Source organism: Fragaria vesca, linkage group LG6 (assembly GCF_000184155.1).
Source record: "Fragaria vesca subsp. vesca linkage group LG6, FraVesHawaii_1.0, whole genome shotgun sequence".
NCBI lineage: Eukaryota > Viridiplantae > Streptophyta > Magnoliopsida > Rosales > Rosaceae > Fragaria > Fragaria vesca.
In genome coordinates, this window is record NC_020496.1 from 14,226,028 (window position 1) to 14,244,992 (window position 18,965).

The 18,965-nt window shown below is 39.6% G+C and overlaps 1 protein-coding gene and 1 pseudogene across 2 annotated transcripts; one reads left to right on the forward strand and one right to left on the reverse strand.

The window, feature by feature from the left end:
- Positions 1 to 10,769: 10,769 nt before the first annotated feature.
- LOC101300365 lies at positions 10,770 to 15,321 on the forward strand (annotated as a pseudogene). The gene is made up of 10 exons (XR_184908.1): positions 10,770 to 10,898; positions 11,003 to 11,055; positions 11,375 to 11,465; positions 12,002 to 12,176; positions 12,773 to 12,913; positions 13,000 to 13,091; positions 13,256 to 13,374; positions 13,536 to 13,686; positions 13,766 to 13,951; positions 15,208 to 15,321. The product of XR_184908.1 is annotated as a long chain base biosynthesis protein 1-like (transcript).
- On the reverse strand, positions 14,245 to 16,567 carry LOC101300074. Its single transcript, XM_004303040.1, has 2 exons — positions 16,365 to 16,567; positions 14,245 to 16,136 (listed from the first exon to the last, which is right to left on the reverse strand). The coding sequence occupies exons 1-2, from the start codon at positions 16,456 to 16,458 to the stop codon at positions 14,560 to 14,562; spliced, it is 1,671 nt and encodes a 556-aa protein (XP_004303088.1). The 5' UTR covers positions 16,459 to 16,567; the 3' UTR covers positions 14,245 to 14,559.
- Between the last annotated feature and the right edge of the window lie 2,398 nt (positions 16,568 to 18,965).

Sequence of the window (18,965 nt, forward strand, 5' to 3'; positions counted from 1 at the left end):
TCAAGGTATCGATTATNTGGGGATCAAGATGAGACAGATGGGGCAACCACGACAATTCCTGTCGTTCCCTTAGAAAATCTTTTTCTTATCTCCCCCTAACGACGGGAAGACTGTCTTATCAAAGTGACAATCTGCAAATCGAGCGGTGAGATCGCCTGTAAGGGTTAAAGTAGCGGATAATTGTTGGAGGTGCGTATCCAACATAAATACATATTCGTTTTTGAGTACCCATTGTTGATACGTTGTGGGGGCGCAATAGACACATATGCTGCACAACCAAGTATGCGTAAATCTCAGGCTCATGTCCATTACCAACCGGTATGCATCAAATGGTAGGCTAGTAGTGGGCCTAAAAACGAATAAATAAGGTTGCGTGCATTATTGCATAACCCTAAGAAGGTATATGTAGGTTGGTGCGCATAACCAGTACCTAGATATGGTGGCATATGTGAAGCCATTTCATGTATGCCTTTAGGGTACAAGATGCTATACATTGATCTTTATAGACATGCAATAGTCATCAAGTTCTTTTGATGTTAACTCGTAGCATTGTCAAGTACAATAGACTTTATGATTTAGGGTGGTGAGCCCGTATAATATATGCTAAGAGTTGTAAGAGCAGCAATTCTTATGAACAATAATTTGATATGTGACCAATATGTAGTAAATATCGAATAAATTTCAATGTTTCAGAATAAAATCTGAAATTTATTAATAAACCAACAATAACCAAAAAACGGTCTTATCCATGAAATCTCAATCATCAAACCAATAGTCAAAATAAACTTGAAGACTAAACAATAGTCAAATTATTGAGGCATTATGCCTTCATAAATATCTTGGAAAAATAAAACAGATCAATCAAAGTCTGGAACGTCCTTTGACTGAGCAAGGTCCTTGTTACCAGGAAAGTCTGCAATTGTGAGGTTGACATCTGGGTCAGGGCCTCCTTCATCCATATACTGAGCCTCTTGCTCCATAGACTCTCTATACCTCCTGTAGTTGGTTGCTACTAAGTTGGTTGCTTGGCAGTTCTTGTACCAATGTCCAGTAGTGCCACACCTATAGCAAGGTTCTGTGCCAACTCTTTCCTTTTGGATTTGAGGATCCTTAGGAGCTTTCTGCACCTTGGAGCCATGACCACTGGGACCAGTACCACCATGACCACTTGGGCCAGCACCACCATCTCTACGCCATACATGTGGAGGGCCTCCACGACCCTCATGTCCCTTTCCACGTGGTGCATTGTTCTCACGTGAGTAGGGATCAACACGTCCAACCCCTTTTCCTTTAGGGTTCTTTTCACCTTTCACCTTGCCATAGTTAGTTTCAGGAATTTTCTTTGTCCCAACAGGCCTGGTGTTGTTGTTCACGAGAACCTCACTATGCCTTTCAGCCACTTGCAGTAGGTTGATCAGCTTATTGAAAGTTGTGATTCTCTTGTTGTCATACTCCAACCTATACTGGTTCGCTAGTATTAGTGATGAAGTAGGAAATGTGGAAAGTGTCTTTTGGATCATATCATCTTCTGTGAGTTCTTTCCCACAGAAGTTGAGACGTGCCTTTAAGCGCAGCATGTCCTTGTTGAAGTCATTGACCTTTTTATAATCAAGCAAGCGGATTTCATTCCATTGGACGGTTAGTTCTGGGAGCAAAGTATCATGAATGTTCTCAAAACGCCCTTTTAGAGCATCCCATAGCTCCATGGGTGTCTTCAACTGAAGGTATTCCCAACGCAGGCTGGGGTCAATATGCCACCTCAAAAACATAAGGGCATTGGCTTTCACCTTGTCAGACGGTCCTGCGTCTTTGGGGTCCGTGGGGGTTTTGATGGTGGAAGTGTAGTCCTTTCCCACAAAAGTGGTTTCCACATCAGAAACCCAACAGTGGTACTCAATTCCTTCTGAGTCTAAAATGTCAAATTCAGGGCGAGTTGAATCAACCATCTACATAAACAATAGCAAAGATATATTAATTACGTAGTCGCAAAGACATCCACGTAAATTATTTTCCAAGAATGATAATTTAGATTTCAATACCAAGATTCATAATGGTCACACTATTTTCGATGCTTTGTGAAAATACTTTATCACAATAATTTAGATGTTATGAATGTACTTTCATAACAACCTAATTTATAGGACATGCAAAATGGTAATATTTACTAAAATAATAAAAAAAAATAGTCGTAATATATACAATCAGTTTAATAGTAAAACTAGATTTCACATTTTACCATGTCATTCATTAGCACCATAGTAAATAGTTAACAGTAATAGTAACTATTAATTACCACACAGTAAGTTAAAGAGTTACCTCAGCACCAGTGAGGTGAAAAATAATTTGAATCGGGTTAAAACGCGGGTCGGGCTCGGAGAATCCGGGTCGAGCTTCTATGTTCGGGTCGTTGGCCGGGATGGGCAGATCGACGCTAGGCCTGTGAAAGGAGCTAGTGCGGCGGTGTTGCGGAGCGAGCGCTGGATAGAGCAAGGCGGTGCGTTCGGGGTTTGGGGTTTGCGTCACTGGGCTTGATCGGTCGAAGCAGAACCGGCGCTCGTCGGATCTGGGCTGCTCGCCGGGGTGCGCAAACGTCGTTGGGGCTCGCTCGGATCGGCTCGAGCTCGGCTCTGGGCTGGTCGGATCTCAGCAGTAGGGCTAAGGGTACACCGGTCCACCGGTGAGGAGAGAAAGGCAGTGATGTTACTGCCTGGGTGGGAAAAACGGCTTAGGGGGTTTTTTTTTTTTTTTTTGTTGTTGGCCGAAAACTCAAAACGTAAACTAGAGCAACGTGTCTGATAACGTGTTACAGAAAATATGATATGGAACAAGGTCTACTCATTCTCATTAGAAACCCTCTTTATATAGAGGTGAATTTCAACGGTAATTGCACGCACATAATGACGATAATCAATGATAATAGCAATGTACATAATGACTGGTATAACTAATTGAGCCGTTACATCCGTTAATCACTAATGCCTTAATCTATTCTCGTCAGTTACTTTGACGAAGGCACACATAAGATATTTTTCCTTCAACAAAAATCAAATTTTTATATGCTTTTCCATTTATACGGAATTTAAGAATTTCTATGCATGCAAATATTATAATCTCAACAAAATTCACACTAGCCCCGCTAGTCATAAAGCAATAAGAAAAATAAACGGATTCTTCATATAAGAAACTTCCAAAATAATGGGCTAGTCAAATTAACATCTCAAATAAAATATCCTATATGGCCATATAAGTGAGTCTCCTAGACTCGGTTGCCTCCCAGGCATAGTACTCCCATACTCCATGTACCTTCACGTTGAGTTGACGGATAGGGCACAGGGCTTGCGTGATGCCGCCGGCAACATCACATCACCACTAGGGTGGAAAGGGCTTGCGTGACCCCACTTAAAACGTGAGAGTCACATCACCTCGAAAGGTGGAACGACATACTAGCATTGACATCATATAATCCAACAAATATGGCATAAGAAAGGAAAATATAATTTCATGTGAGTTTCCCCGAAACTCATCTTTAAAACTTAAGTACGATTCCCAACCGTACTAGGAAAATTCCAAGAGAAAAGAAATAAATTAAATTTAATAACGTGTCTCACACGTTAAAATGCTCAAAGTAATAATTAAGCCAAATAATCCACATATTTCAAATCTGCCCTCCTCACGTGGTGTCTCCTCTCGTCCTGTACAAAACGAGATTTAAGGTCCGAGACAATAACTCAAAAAAAAATAACAATTTTTAACAAAGTAAGGTAAAGTCTTCCTCACTCCCTCTACACACCCAAACCTAAGAAGAACTCCAACCTTATTTTTACTAATCATCTCCAATTTTTCCTCAACGTTCTAATATATAAATACAAATATGGAAATTTCCATGGATAAGGCTCACCTCTACTTTTTCACCAAAATCAACTTAAAAATTTCCTAAATTCCTACCAACAAATACCATAATTTTCAATACTTCAATACCACTCATTTCTCATTCATGGAGCCACCAAAACTATCCCAAATTCCAAACACTCTTCAACCAAAAAAAAAAAAAAAATTCACCATACGATACAACAACATTTATCTCTTCTAAAAACCATTCAAAATTACGCAAAACCACCACCAAAACCGGCAACAGCCACCGGCAGTGGCAGTCAACCACCATCACTCCCACAACTCCGACCAAAATTAACAAAGTATACACCAAACTCTTCCTCTCATCAAGTATAACAACAATTATAACTAACACAAAACCCACAAATCAAGGGTTTAGCCGGAAAACACCTCACAAGCTCAAGAACACAAAGCCCCCGATTTGCTATATACTCCCAATCAATCCCCTACCTTTAGAGGAAAGACTAACCAACAAGAGTGCATCAAAACCCTACCTTCAGTTTCCCGATTGGTGGCCGGATAAAGGAGTTCTGGCTCCTCAAAACTGGCTGCTTGACAGCGCTCCCGTGAGCTGCTGCCGGAGAGAGGAGGACAGCTACCACCCCAGAGACGTCGAGCGGAGTCCCAGCTGCCGAACGAGACCGGTGCGGCGGTCAGACGTGGTCGGACGGCGGCGATCTGTCGGAGAGAAATCGGATGGGTCGGGCTCGGGCTCGGCTCGCGGAGAGAAAGAGTGGAGGGAGTTGTTGACTTTTCTATTTTTGTTCCCAAACATAACCGGAAGGCCTCACTTAAAAACCCCAGCCCACATATGGAAAGTCTTATTATTTAGCTAGAACCTTTACCTACGACTCTTATTCGAGTAACTAAAAATCTACAAGTTTGTCTACACCACCTCAATATAGAATAAAACAAATTTCCGAATTGATTAACTACAAGTAAAACGGATACCACAGTACAAAAATAATTACTAGGTTCGGGATGTATCATTAATCCTTCTCTCGATCCATGTACTCGCAACGAGGATCCGATTATTCCACCGTTTTCCAGCTGTATCTCAGCGTTGTGCCACTAATAAGCTTCATCTCGGACGGATGCTTTCGTGCTGGGTGTGGAATTCTGTTTTTGATGATGATTACCAAGGAATTGATCAAGTAAAAGCATTTAAAATTCCAGACAATAGATTTGGGCTGAAAGAGAGGACAAAATTGATGGGGAAATTTTGTTTTTATTATTGACGTGAGTATAGTTGGGGGCTTTGTTTGATCAAAATTGAACTGTGGGTGAGAGCTGGTTGTGATCGATGGTATAGACTTTATGGAGTTTGAGAAAGAGATGAGGAAAGATGGAGAGGCGATCGATGCTTCGTTTGGACTTTAGAACGTGGTTGAAGAAGGAAGAAGTAAAGACAATCTGGGAGATGTATTGTTATTTTCCTTTTACTAGAACATTGAAAGTGATTAACTCTAACAGAGTTAGAGCTCTGTTAAGTTTTTTTAAGTGGGAATTCCACATGTCACACTCTTATTGATGACACAGGTTTGGCATTGGGAAATCCGGAACATGTGATTTCGTTCCTAACAAAATGCTTAAAAGCAAAGGGCATTTACTAAACCTTAACAGGATTGAGAAGGAATGATAGAGAGAGAAGGAATGGGAGAGTGAACGAACCATGCTCATTGCGTTTACTTGTTTTTTTATTTTTAATTTTTTTTATGAGAGAAAAACACGTTTACTTATTTAAGGAAGAAAGAGAAATTTTATTTACACATGCTAAATCCTAAATACACATCTCACACTTAATACACCACTAAATAACTTCCTAAACTACCCTCATTCAAAATATACCAATACTACCATATATATTTTCTAAATACACATTTATTCTTTTTTTTTATATATATCATCTCGACTTAGAAAGAAAATAAAAACAAATAAAAACTTTCTCTCCCCTTGCTAAACAACGTATGAGAAGACTATGTTTTCTTTGCAAACTCAAGAGAATTGAAACTGCTCCACCATGATTGATCAATATATGTAGAATCATTTGCATATTCATTATTTTGGACGTTTTGCACCCAAACATGTTTAAGATCATTGCAAAACAAATGCCAAACTAGATCACTAGTCTCTTTTGCTTGAAAACCTCGAGCATGGATACTCCACTTGTTTGCAGGATAGACAATATCATTCTAAGTCTTTGCATGGTCGAAGTCAACCAAAAACCTTCATCTGCTTGAGGAAATCCATTATTATGAATCATTAAGCTCTTGCCCATGAGACTATGATCAATCCTCGATCAATTCGGTTAAAAATATGCATATTTTCAAATTTTAAGTTTGAAATTTCATTCATGTAGAGAAAAGAAAACGTTAAAGTGAGATATATTGTATTTCAAGTCTTCAATAATATTATCTAATTAATTTTGATATCTTTTATTAATTTAATATACTTAAACTTTTTGACGTTAAATGTATAAAAAAAGGTATGTGTATTTAGTATTTAAGAGTGTGTGAATAAAATTTCTCTTTAAGGAATGAGAAATAAGGAATCAAAATAGAAATAAAGTTGATAACAAAAATATTTGACCTATCCCAATACCGATCCCGATATTAAAGTTGGTATCGGGACAGGACGGGACATGTAATTTTCAGATTTGGTACCAAACCGTCTCGATACCAATCAGTTCGGGACCAATCGGGATAAAAATAGGGGCATCAAAACAACACCAAATTCTAGAAATCTTGCACCTTATTGTGAATATTTTAGATATGTAGTTCATCAGAAGCTCTCAAGAGAGGTGTTTCTGCATGATCCCGGAAGACCATGTAGAATCACGGTGGAACACGAATATGAACAATAAACATCATGGGCAAGAGACAATGACGTATAGTGGTTCACCATGCCATCGGAGGACATGGCTACGTCCACTTTACAATCAACTATCATGGCCAAGAGGCCTTTGGGACCGGGAGAGAGAGATTCAGTCAGCCCTCATATATCCTTTCTACATATGGGAAGCCTTCCTTTTATAACTAAGGAAGGTTCCCTCTTTTTACATATTTCCAATGTGGGACAAACTATACATATATCTTCTTATGATGCCTTCTTGTGGAGCTTGAGAGAGCACATTCCCGATGTAGTACCAATAATCTTTCATCATGGCGAGGTAGCCCGGATGTCGGTCTACAAGTTTCATGACTAGTCTATGGGCGGGGAAGGTAGTTATCAACTACCGACTACAAGTCCCCCCAAGTTCCCGTTCAAGACACGTCTTGAGTGGGGACTTGATATATAAAATGCCCATAGACTAGTCATTTATCAACGGGCACCCGGCCCTAGTCCCCCCAAGTCCGTACTCAAGAGGTGTGTTGAACGGGTCTTGCGTGTTTCAGGTCTTACTTGTTCCGGGTCTTGCTTTTCTTGATATTCATGGTGATCATTAAGTCCGTCGATAAGATAAAAAATCCCCCCCCCAATACCCGGCTTCAAAACTTACTCGGCCGGGCGAGGATTATTGTACCTTCATAATAAACAAATGATCGATTAGCAGCTTACATAATTTCTCGGTGGAATGCCTCCCGGTAGAATGCCAATCTCTCAGTCTAATGCCTATCCCGCTTGATATTACTCGGGATGTTAATGACTTATGCCTCTCGGTCTAATGCCTATCCTGCTTGATATTACTCGGGATTTTAATGACTTATGTCTCTAGGTCTAATGCCAAAACCTACTGACCAGCATGCATACTCATATACATACAGGTTGACTTGCAAGTAGGACGAAATCATGGCATCAATATTATGAACTTTCACAAACCAACAAGATAGGGACTTATCTGTGAAAATAGCTGCTGAATGGGTGCACCCAGTAGACCCGGAAGTGTGAATTGTAAACACTGTGACTTCCAAGTTAGGGTCTGGGAGGGTAGTATAATGTTGCTATAGGTTTCCCTCTTCTTTCTTTCACCCCACCAGCTTTTTGTTGAAGGCCTCCGGGATCCGATGAGTAATTATCGGCTGTTCGCACTGCTGCTTGTGCATCCCGCTCGAGACCAAGGGATTACATAGCTCTGGGTGTCCCTCTGGGTGTCCATAGTGGGGTTTTTTTTTTTTGGGTCCCGACGCCTGCAGATACCTTGCTGTTCACACCAGGCTCTTCGGGTGTCCATAGTCTTTTTTTTTTTTTTCCTTTTTGAAGCCACTGAGACATTGTACCTTCCCCTTTGTGATACCCGGAGATGGCCTTTCTTGCCTTGGAGTTGATTCTTTACTTTCTTCTTCTTTTATGCTCCCGGACCTTACTTCTCTCAGACCTGATCATCACCAACTTTCCAGCTCTCTGGAACTTGGCACTTGCTGCACCCTCTTAAAGCTGCTAAGGACACCCAAAATCATCAAAGGAACCAGTACACACCCGAAGTCATCAAAGAAACCAGCAAACACCCGAGATGGTGCTTGAAGCAAATATGTATGCTGGCTGAAGCAAGAGAAGTTGCTCCGGGTGTCCATAGCAATTTTTTAGTGGTCACCAAACGATTTGCAGGTGAGACTAGATGTGTCTTGATCGAGCTGCTTGAGCGGTGCCCATCCCGGCCGGGCAATTGATTGACGCTGCCGCTGAGTGCTGATGAATGAGAGCAGCGGGTGCTGGTGGCTTATCTAGATATCAGACCTGGCAGATTGGACTCGACCAAGATAATGCCGGTTCCCGGCGAATCAGTTTGCACTTGACTGACGAGCTTGACCCGAGAGAGCTCGTGAGGCCGGTCCCGAGTGGTGGAGATGATCCCGGCTGGTCGACTAGTTGCTTCTCTAATCCTCCCGGTGACCCTACAAGAATGCCCCTCGCCCTTTCTATTGCCATACCGGCTGATCGGCGCTACCTGCCCGAGAACTATTGCCTGAAGAGCTTGACGAATCCGGAGCAGGTAGCGGGAGGGGAGGGTCATCACCGGCGAAGCTCCCGGCCGATATGACCGGACTCCGGGTCCCAGATGCCATCCCCGAGCGATGGCTGGAGGCTGGTGTAGCTGGTGACGTCCCGATGCTAAAAGGGAATCTGAGTGGGTCAGGTTGTGCCATTCTCTTGGTGGCATGGGCTTGCACATGGCCTCCTGATGGGTTGGGCCCGAGATGGCTTAGGCCTACATACTGGATGCCTTGGGTTGACCTCCCTGCATGAGCTTACTGGTTGGCCCGCCTCCATGTGCTTGTTGGAATGCCTCTCGGCTAGAATTCCTCTCGGGTGGAGCAACGTGACTTTTTGTAATGATTTCCACAGACGGCGCCAAATGTTTCTGCATGATCCTAGAGGACCATGTAGAATCACGATGGAACACGAATATGAACAATAAACATCATGGGCGTTGGATCCGGGACGGAGAGAGCTTTCTGGGGATATAAAATTCCGACGGAAGGAAATCGGGAAAAACAAGGCTGCCATATTTTAGGGTTTTGAAAAACAAATGGTGGGCTATTGGCTCTAGGGTTAGAACAAAGTGCATGATAACGTGACAAAGAGATAGCAATAGAATCATCATCTTATTCATCTTATTCATTTATATAGGGAATTACACAATACCAATATGGTAAGGATATGAATACATAGATATAGTCAAACTACATATCCTATTGGTATAAAACCAAGACACACATAAAGAATATCTAAAAAGATACAGAATATCCTAAAACAAACTTATGTTTATATGTATGTTTTGTCATGATAATTGTCTTTTGAGTTTAATTTTTCTGTAAAAAGTAAAATAAAAAAACTGTAACACTCTTGGTAATAGTGTGTTCATTGGTTTGCCCCATATTTTCTGTGGCATTTGACGCTTTTGACCCTTAATGATCTGTTACGGTAGACGAGAGAGGAGAGCTAACAATTCCGGTTCTAGGTCTGCTACCGCCTTCGAAGTAGAGAGAACGAACACGTTTGGGTGTAAAGCTCTGACCTTTGTGGGCAGATATTCGTTTTGCTCTGGTACTTGTTTCTTTGATTCTTGTTGTTTCTATTTAGTTAGATTCTGTGTGCGTTTGTTTGATTTTGATCACTTATTGTGGGACTTGTATCTCTTCATTGATTACGGTTGTGGAAAGTTTCTGGATGGAGTTTGAACAGTTTATGATTGCTCCATGTTACCAAATTTCAATGAATGTTTGCTTTTCATCATTAACTGATCAATACTTTTAGGTTTTGGCTGGAGTTGATCAAATTTAGTGCCTTTTATATGATTTGATGTTTTGTTACTGTATAATAAGCTCCAGAACTACATTCCCAAGAACAATATATTGTTTGTCTTCTAAAATAGAATTTAAGTTTTGATCTACAGAAAATAGACCAACAGTACAAGATGTGCCATGAATCTATATTCTTGACAACCAAGTGTTTGGGATTTTAGAGAGTAACTTTGTAATCTGTGAGATATACCATGAATTTCACAAACATTAAAACTAAATCCTATTACCCTGGACAGTGCAGGGTTTATGTAATAGATCCAGATTTGCCTGTCCATCTTTTATAAATGAGAAAGATAGAAGGGTTTACGAGTGTATAGCTAGACTTGCAGAAAGGGAACGTTAGCCCTGCAAGCATATTTGTTGCTCTTGACATTCAGAAAGGGTTTAGATGTATCCTTATTTCTAGAATGAATGTATAGTTGTTTTGTAAAATGGTTGGTATTGTGGTGACATTTGAAAGTTCAAATGGTCAAGATTATCCTTATCAAAAAAATAAAATAAATAAATGGTCAAGATTATCATGCCTGCCAATTCCCTACTTTAGGGGTGTTGATATATTATATTGCTGGCCTTTACTTGTGAATGATCGGTTAATGGGTTAATAACAGCATTTTGATGCAGGATCCTGGCTTTTTGTTAATGACTTATCAAGTAAAATGGCATCAAGTCATGTTTTTAACTTGGTGAATTCTACATTGGATTGGGTGGCTGCGACTTTAGATGCTCCCTCCTCTGGAGCTGTTGTTTTTGGAGTGCCGATTGGCGGTATGCTACTTATTTTCACAACTGTCGTTATGAGATTCGTGCTTTTCATTAATGAAAGTTTGTTTCTGATTAATAAATCTTTGTTGATTGGCCTTTTTCTACAGGACATCTTAGCAGTGATCATGACATGCCCCCTAAGAAGCCTTTGACAGATAAGGTTTCTTTAAACTTCTATGCTAGCAAACCTCACTCAATCCATTGGACTGCTTTTTATATTCACAACTTAAGAGGTGAGGCATTGTTGTAATTTGATCATATTCCGTAGTGGGCTTTAAAAGAACGTATCTATGTGAACAATTTAGTTTTTAACTTTTGTCTCAATGAATGTAGTTTTTAGTGATGCCACTATGTGCATATCACTGGACATAAACTTGTTAAATGTCTACTATGATGATATCCTCTGAATCTTGTGCTTTTTGATATGACATCTATCCTGGATTCTTAACTGAACTTTGCTAGTGTATTAGTACATGTAGGAAATTGATGATCTATGTGTGGAATGGGTTCCTTAACCTTCATTCCTCCTATCACTGAAGATATGCAGTATGAATCTCCGGTGTTGGAAGGGTAAGTGAGCTTAGTCTTTAGCTGTCAATAAACAAATCCATAGTTTGGTTATGCTTTGATTTGTATTTTCCTCTTTTTTATTTTCATCAGGGGAGAATGACCATGTTGTAGTGTAATACTACATCTCTTTCTGAAGAAAGAAACAAACATTGGTCACTGCACTTTTCTCCATGTTTAATCTCGGACTCAAAAAGATGTTGCCTACTATCATATAATTTATTGTTGTATATTACTATGGGCTGTATATAGTTAAGAAGTATGAATGTGAATAATGGATAACATAACTTGGAAAATCTTGTGACTGTTAAGCTACATATTACTGAAGTAATTGAAGTATGTGTATATTCAGATGCATACAGATTAAAACGGTTACTCTTTGCTCTCATATGTTTCAGGTGCTACATTACTTTTCTACTTTACTACTGTACTGTCCTGGTCTTAGCAGATATGGAGTTTCTGCCTGCTAAAAACATTGCACGAAAATTTCTGTTTAGATATGAATTTATATCTAAAGTGGGGTTTTGTTCCTCTTTCAGGGATGAAGGAGTGCATTGGGGATTACAAAATGGTCTTTATCTCTCTAGAAGCACAATTGTATATTTTAAGTCCAGTGACATGGATTCATCATGGATTACTCTTGAGAGAATCACTGTCAAGAGCAAGCGTGCTAAGAATCTCTGGCGCTACATTGTGGTTGAAGCTGTTTACCAGGTATGTATGCCTATGTATTACATCAAGTATATCTTTTTGATATAAATTTTTTGGGCATGTTTTGAGGCCTTTGAAGACACAACTCAGCATCATCCACTTTCAATTCAGAGGTTGCTTATACTATGTGAAATAAATGTGAGATTTCCATCTCTTCATGAATTGCTGTTATAGGAGCACTGTCAGCAGAATGACAATTGTAATTAAAAATCAAGAGCTTGCTATTAAACTAGAAAGTCAACAAATGACCTTCCATCATTTCATAGTTTTCATGTTAGCAAATAGCCTCCATTCTTAATGAAAATTGAAATAGATGTATGCAATATAAGTTTTGATTCCTATTATAGGTGTATTGACTTGTTCTGTTTTCATGTACTCTGTTACGGCTTTCTGATGCCAAGTGTTTAACCTATTTTATAGTTGTTTCATTGCTTTGACTGATGTGGAACTTTACAAAAGCATTATGAGATCTCTTCTGTTTAGGGCTTTCTCTCTCACATTATAACATACAGTCACTCCTCCTTCCCATCTTCCAATTAGTTATAGAAATATTTAACTGGGAGATATTGACTGGTTATCTTCTATTCTAAAATTTGCAGAATTCTGGCCAAATAGCCCCCCTCAATGAAATTGTTAAATTGAAGGAGAAATATAGGTTATTTGTTTTATTAGATGAGAGCAACTCATTTGGTGTGCTTGGAACAGCCGGACGAGGTCTCACTGAATTTTATGGGGTTCTGGTATTTTTCTAACATTTCTCTAGAAGAAAATGTCCACAATATTGATTCATAGTCAGTTTGTGATTTTCCGGTGGTGATATATGCAGGTTGAAAAGATAGATATTATTACTGCTGCAATGGGACATGCCTTAGCAGCAGAAGGAGGATTCGGGGAAGTGCTAGAGTCAATGATCACCAAGTATGGTGATCATAATTTGCGAAACTGATATGATCCTGACGTATGTGTCAAATGATTGGAATTATAACATGAAATTTTGGCCTTGACGTAATAATTGTTATGTTTTTGTGTGGATATAGTATATCATTTCCAAAGAAATAAGTTTGGGGTATTGTCTGTGGCAGAGATTGAGTAGTTCTGGGTACGTTTTTTCTGCTTCTTTGCCTCCATATCTTGCGAGTGCTGCCATCACTGCCATTGATGTTCTTGAGGAGAACCCTGAATTGATTATGAAGCTGAAGAAAACATTACTTTACTATAAATAGGTCTGTGCTTGATCTCCTTTACCATGTGCATAATTGTGTTTCTCAGTATTTTTGGATAAGTACTACCAGTATAGTCATCACTTGTTTAGAAGTCTTAGTAGTCACTTATCACATGTCTTACTCTGGCATCCTCTTGATTGAGTATTGTGCTGGGATGTGCAGGATTGTCAGATGTATTGGGCCTTATATTAGCAAGCAATCTAGAATCACCTATTATGTTTCTTAAACTACAGAAGTCCACAGGTTCTGTGAAGAGTGACCTGCAACTCCTCAACAATATTGCTGACTGTGTAAGTATATGGTTTTTTCTTGGTTAAACTAAGCTGAATCAATTTTCGATTTTTGAGCATGTTTTCTGTGGTTTTACAGTTGTTAAAGGATGATTCAATACTTGCTTTGGTGTCCGAAAGGTCAACACTCAGATAAATGTTGCTTGCCCGTCGGAATTAGACTTCCTGTTTCTGCTGCCTGTGCAGGATCTGATCTGCTCAAGGCATCAGATTCACTGAAACGGTTGCAGAATCAGTGCTGAAGAATCAAATGTGACTGGTAAATGTAAATGCCTTTCTCTTACTGAGTGAAGCACATACCCTGTGTTTATGAAACCCTTCGATGGTTGAGCAATTTTTGAAATGCAGACTAACAAAGAAAATATCTCTGGTTGATGCGATAGAGATATGATTACTTTACAAAATGCATTGTTTCCATTGCTTTTTAGTATGTGATCCGTATTGTTTTTTGGCCAGTGTGTATACATGTGATCATGATCAACGTCAAACTTAGTTTCAGAACACAAATACATCATTGATTGTCCATAAACCTTTCAAACTATTTACGTTAACTGTATTGGTTCCTGAATCTTGATTCCTTGAGATTTTTCATTAATTTTAATCGAATATGTCAACGAAATGATACTGTTTCTATCATTCAGAAATTAGAATGACTTTTACACACTGCTCTGAATTACAATTCCTCACTTGTTCTACATGTTCATGAACATTGCATCCTATATTTATTCTTTTTTTGATAGTAAAAAAAATCCTATATTTATTGTTTATTTTACATATGTTGGATATACTTTTAACATTGTATATATACCAAGAATTTCGATCTCTTTAATAGTTAAAGTATCCATTCCATCTACCACATTAACTTCTAAACGTTCAAACAACTTCATCTCCATTCCAGTTATTCTTTATCTTGGGACCCGTAGGCCCTTCTTCTCCCAATACTTCATCAGGTATACTTCTGATAAACTTGTCAAAAGCACTCTTGAGCGGTCCAGGCAAGAGCTTCTCCACCTTTTTTATTTCATCCGCAATCTGATAACTAAGTTTCGGGCCCCATTTCCTGCAGTAGTTGAGCCATGGTGGTTCAATGATAGCCTTGCCCAGATACTCGGCTGCCATTATTGATGGCCTTAGTCCAGAGTCCATTACCATTTTACTCTTTGCAGTATCATTCCTTATTCCTATGCCTCCACTCCCTTGCAAAACAAGCCCTGCCTTGGGATAGAAGGCATGTCCATGCAAAGATGCATAAGTCACCGGTTTGTTACCATCTTGAAATTCAAGCGCAGAAGAGTCCACCCATATTCCCTTACTGTGTTGGGAGAAGTAGACACTCCAGAGTTGGCCAGTGAAATTGCTGACTCTTAATGTGACATGCTCCCAGTCACCAACATGTTCACCTATCTTCCCCAATGAAACATTGAAGAACTGGACTTTGGCCCTTGCAGGACCATTGAAGGGGTAGAAGATCCAAATAGCTATGTCAGTGAATGTTGAGCCTAACATGGGTTTTATGTGTAGGTTGGCCTCGGCGTCAGGGAGATCACCCTTCTTCACTCTATCTTTGCCGCCTTGATCGACTGGTAGGTCCAACCAATAGGCACCATCATTTGAGCCACCTTGTGGAAGGTTAGCGCCGGTGGGTTCGATCGGAACGGGATTTTGTTCTTGATCCTTGTTATACAGAAGTGCTCCATTGGTGAAAAACCAACCCACAGACGAAGGGAGGTAAACTTCATCTGGGTGGAAGTATATGAATGGAGCGTAAGCCTGAAGTAATGCATCAATTTGGCTTTGGTTTGGCATATAAGTATTTGGTTGGGTGTTAGTGTTCTTCAAACAAGCTATATTATTGTCATTCGGAGATGCTTTTCCGTTTCGGGCTAGGAATGTGCCGACGGGGACACCCCTTGCTTGGATGCCCCTATCGATGGGTGTGAGGCTATACACATTGAACCCATCACTGGCTGCACCAGGAGGTCCCCAAATCCATGAGTCAGCTTGACATTGATCAGTTAGGTCGGTTCGAACGCACCTGATTTTATCAAGAGGTGGCTTCTCAGGCGAGCTAGTGACAACATGCCCCATGGCAGCATAGCCCTCCGGGGCAGTGGGTAACCATACGTATCCATCACCATCTTTCTTCATCTTCACAGACTCGCTGCTCCATACCCGTGTGTAATCAACTGGTTGCTGTAGAGCTGGGGATGGAGAGGAAGGTTGATCGTCTTCGGCTTTGGCAGCAAGGGCCCATCCGAAGAGGGGTTTGTTGTTGGGTTGGCTGTAGCAGCCGAGCATATAGAATCCTTGGGGTAGGGGTGAAGGCTCGAAGAAGGTTGCCCCTATGTTGTCTGGTCCTCCCTCATGAGTTGCCCATACTTTGTTGAAAGATGAAATTTGGCATACCTGTAATCCTCCTAGATTTATGATTCCATTTGCGAATCCACCACCTGCATGCACGCACGACATGAATATATATGCATGGCCATATCTATCTAATTATGTATAGACCAATCATATACTTGTAATCTTGTATTGTATATATGGTAAACAGCCAGTACTAAAATTAGAAACCGAGAAATCAAATGAAAGTTACTGCAGCTGGGAAATGGGGGAATGCATGAATGTGTTGTAAATCAAAGAGCTACTGGATGAATCTGAGATTATGGACTACTTACCAGATGGCCAAGCGGGTAATGGAGAGGGAAGCTTGAATGTGGTTTCGATCGGAGTCGCCTTCGTTGAAGATGAGAGGGAAAGGCAATTTCCCATTGTTGATCACTGTTTCTCGTAATTAGGAAAGATTAAGTTGGATATGATATATATCCTGACTAGAAAGGAAGGAATTAACTAATGATGGATCGATGTAATCTTTGGAAAGCTCTCATGGAATCAGCTGGCATGGCTAGCTAAGAGCAGAGGGAGAAGAGAATGATGAGGAGAAAGCGGACAGAACAAGAAGCAGCATTTGATGTGTAAATTAATGGAAGGACTGAAAAGATCATATATGTACGTTAAAGATAGATAGAGAGATAGATAAACAAACAGCAAAGCTAAACAAGGGACCGGGCCTTGGATATGTCGTGCAAGCAAACAAAACTGGCTGCTTGCTTTCTTCCAAAAACTTTGTTCAACTTATCGTGTAGACCAATCAAGCTCAATCCGCAACATAATGGCCATTTATTTGCAGTACGTTCATCTCTTCCAGGTAAAACATATGTACATGCAACCCCCCATTTTACCGTAATTACCTCTTAATTGTTATTAATTTTCATTGTGTTTATGTGCATGTAATGTGTAACCCCAAAGTTGCCGATCAAGGACAGTGACTCTCATAGCCCCAATCAATCTGGGATAACTCTTATCACAGAACATTCAGATTAACATTCGAAGTCACCTGCTGGATTTCAGAGTTCTGCTGGGCTCTCATCATCAGAATTAATTACTCCCATGCCTCCAGTACGTGTGAATTACTAGCTTAATTTCCATCCCCACTATTTCCTACCCTGCCTCCAGATATACTACATAAAACAAGTACATACGATTCATCATTTCTCTGATCTATATATATATGTGATGATCATGAAAATAATAATAATAAGAGACTAAGAGTTGGAGAACAACCTGTGATGGATGATGAATATAATGATTAGATAACTTAAAAAAAAAAAAAAATAGTTCATAAAGAGGGCTTTTGTTTAATGTTGAATTCATTTTCATCACATACTATAACGCAACATTGAAAACTTTCAGAATATTGTAATTAGCTTCATCTCTCCCACCATGTTGCCACCAGAAGATAGTAATTCTGGTAACACTTAATTTCTATCACAAAGGGGTTACAAAAATGTTTGATGAAGTAAGAAACTCGCTGTCTAGCTAACTAGGGTCACCAAAGGTGCACAAACCGGGAAAAGCCCCCCATGTTTCTATCACAAAATGGTCGCGAGTTATTATCTACCTAAAACCACCTGAAATTAAAAAGAAATAACAAACAATAGGTGTATAACAATTTGGGCTTAGGGTTAACAAACCTAGGTTTAACCATCACCAAGCACAAGTGTTTGAGTAAATGTCTGCATGATCTGTTGACGCAGTCCGTCTAAATTGTTATATTTGGTGCCTTGGGAAGCAAGTCTCTTTTGCAATCAGCAATCTGTTAAGCAACCGTTTGCGTTGCATTCATCTCTTTCTAAGCATCAGCAGAATCAACAATCTAATCAGCCAATATTCCACATTCAACACAATCCATGCTTCAGCAAACAGCAATGCCACAACACTCCTCCACTTTCTTGTTTAATATATGTATTGTATTTTGTTTTATCGAATGCCATCAAGACATTTTCATTACTCAAGCAAGAATGAGGCGGATACATACCTTCCTCTGCCATATATCTGTTTGATACATCGTTGTTAATTAATAACAGACTAGTCTCCTTGATAATCAATTCGCTCTAGACTCTAGTAGAAACGTAATTAAGGAAAAATGTGTTTGAATTAAACAAAACTGATCACGGAACTAGCCAATTCTTGGACTTAGAATTTGTTCGAACTTTGAAGTAGCCAGTGCCTTTTCATCCTCTTGATTGGCTTTGGACATTATGCATGGTTATCAATTCTTGACTTCAATAATTTGGTCTATAAATCAAGAATTCAAAATCGACTTCCCACGTACTTCAGATTCAAGTTTTATCCTTATACTTCTTTAATAATATATAATTAAGGTTTTGATAATCTTCAACTACACGAAGTTGCCTATATATGGCCTTATCATCTACAATACGTTCTATATATGCATATATACCATATTTTCCTTTGAGCAATTTCAGCTTAATCATTTCGTGTTGTGTTGCGTACATGATCATGTTCTTTCTATTGTTTCGTGTTCTCTTCTCTGAAAGTTTCCTCTTAATTTCTTGACAAAATGAGGTTCATCTTGCATTGCTCTACACAACAGATCATGATGCTCAGATTTGGATTAGAACTCGTGGTTTAAGCTAGGTTAGCTAGCCAAGAGTGTTGGCATGCGCTCATCATCATTTTATGGAAACTGCTAGCTGAGGGGGACCTTCCGTTGCAAATATGCAATGCTACTAAGAATGTGACTTTGGTTATTTTGCACGTACTGTGTATGGTTGATACCCACCGAGAATTTGGATGCAATTCTACAGATGGTTCAACTACTGATCGAATATATATCCTGCAATTGATACTGGTATTTAAACAAGATGATACTCATCATAATCACTCGTCTCTTCATCAATGTTGATCACACTTTG

Coding starts and splice junctions, on each gene's coding strand:
- LOC101300074 (XM_004303040.1), bottom strand. CDS start 16,458: ATGGGAAATTGCCTTTCCCTCTCATCTTCAACGAAGGCGACTCCGATC. Junction 16,137..16,364: donor ATTACCCGCTTGGCCATCTG/GTAAGTAGTCCA, acceptor GCGTGCATGCAG/GTGGTGGATTCGCAAATGGA.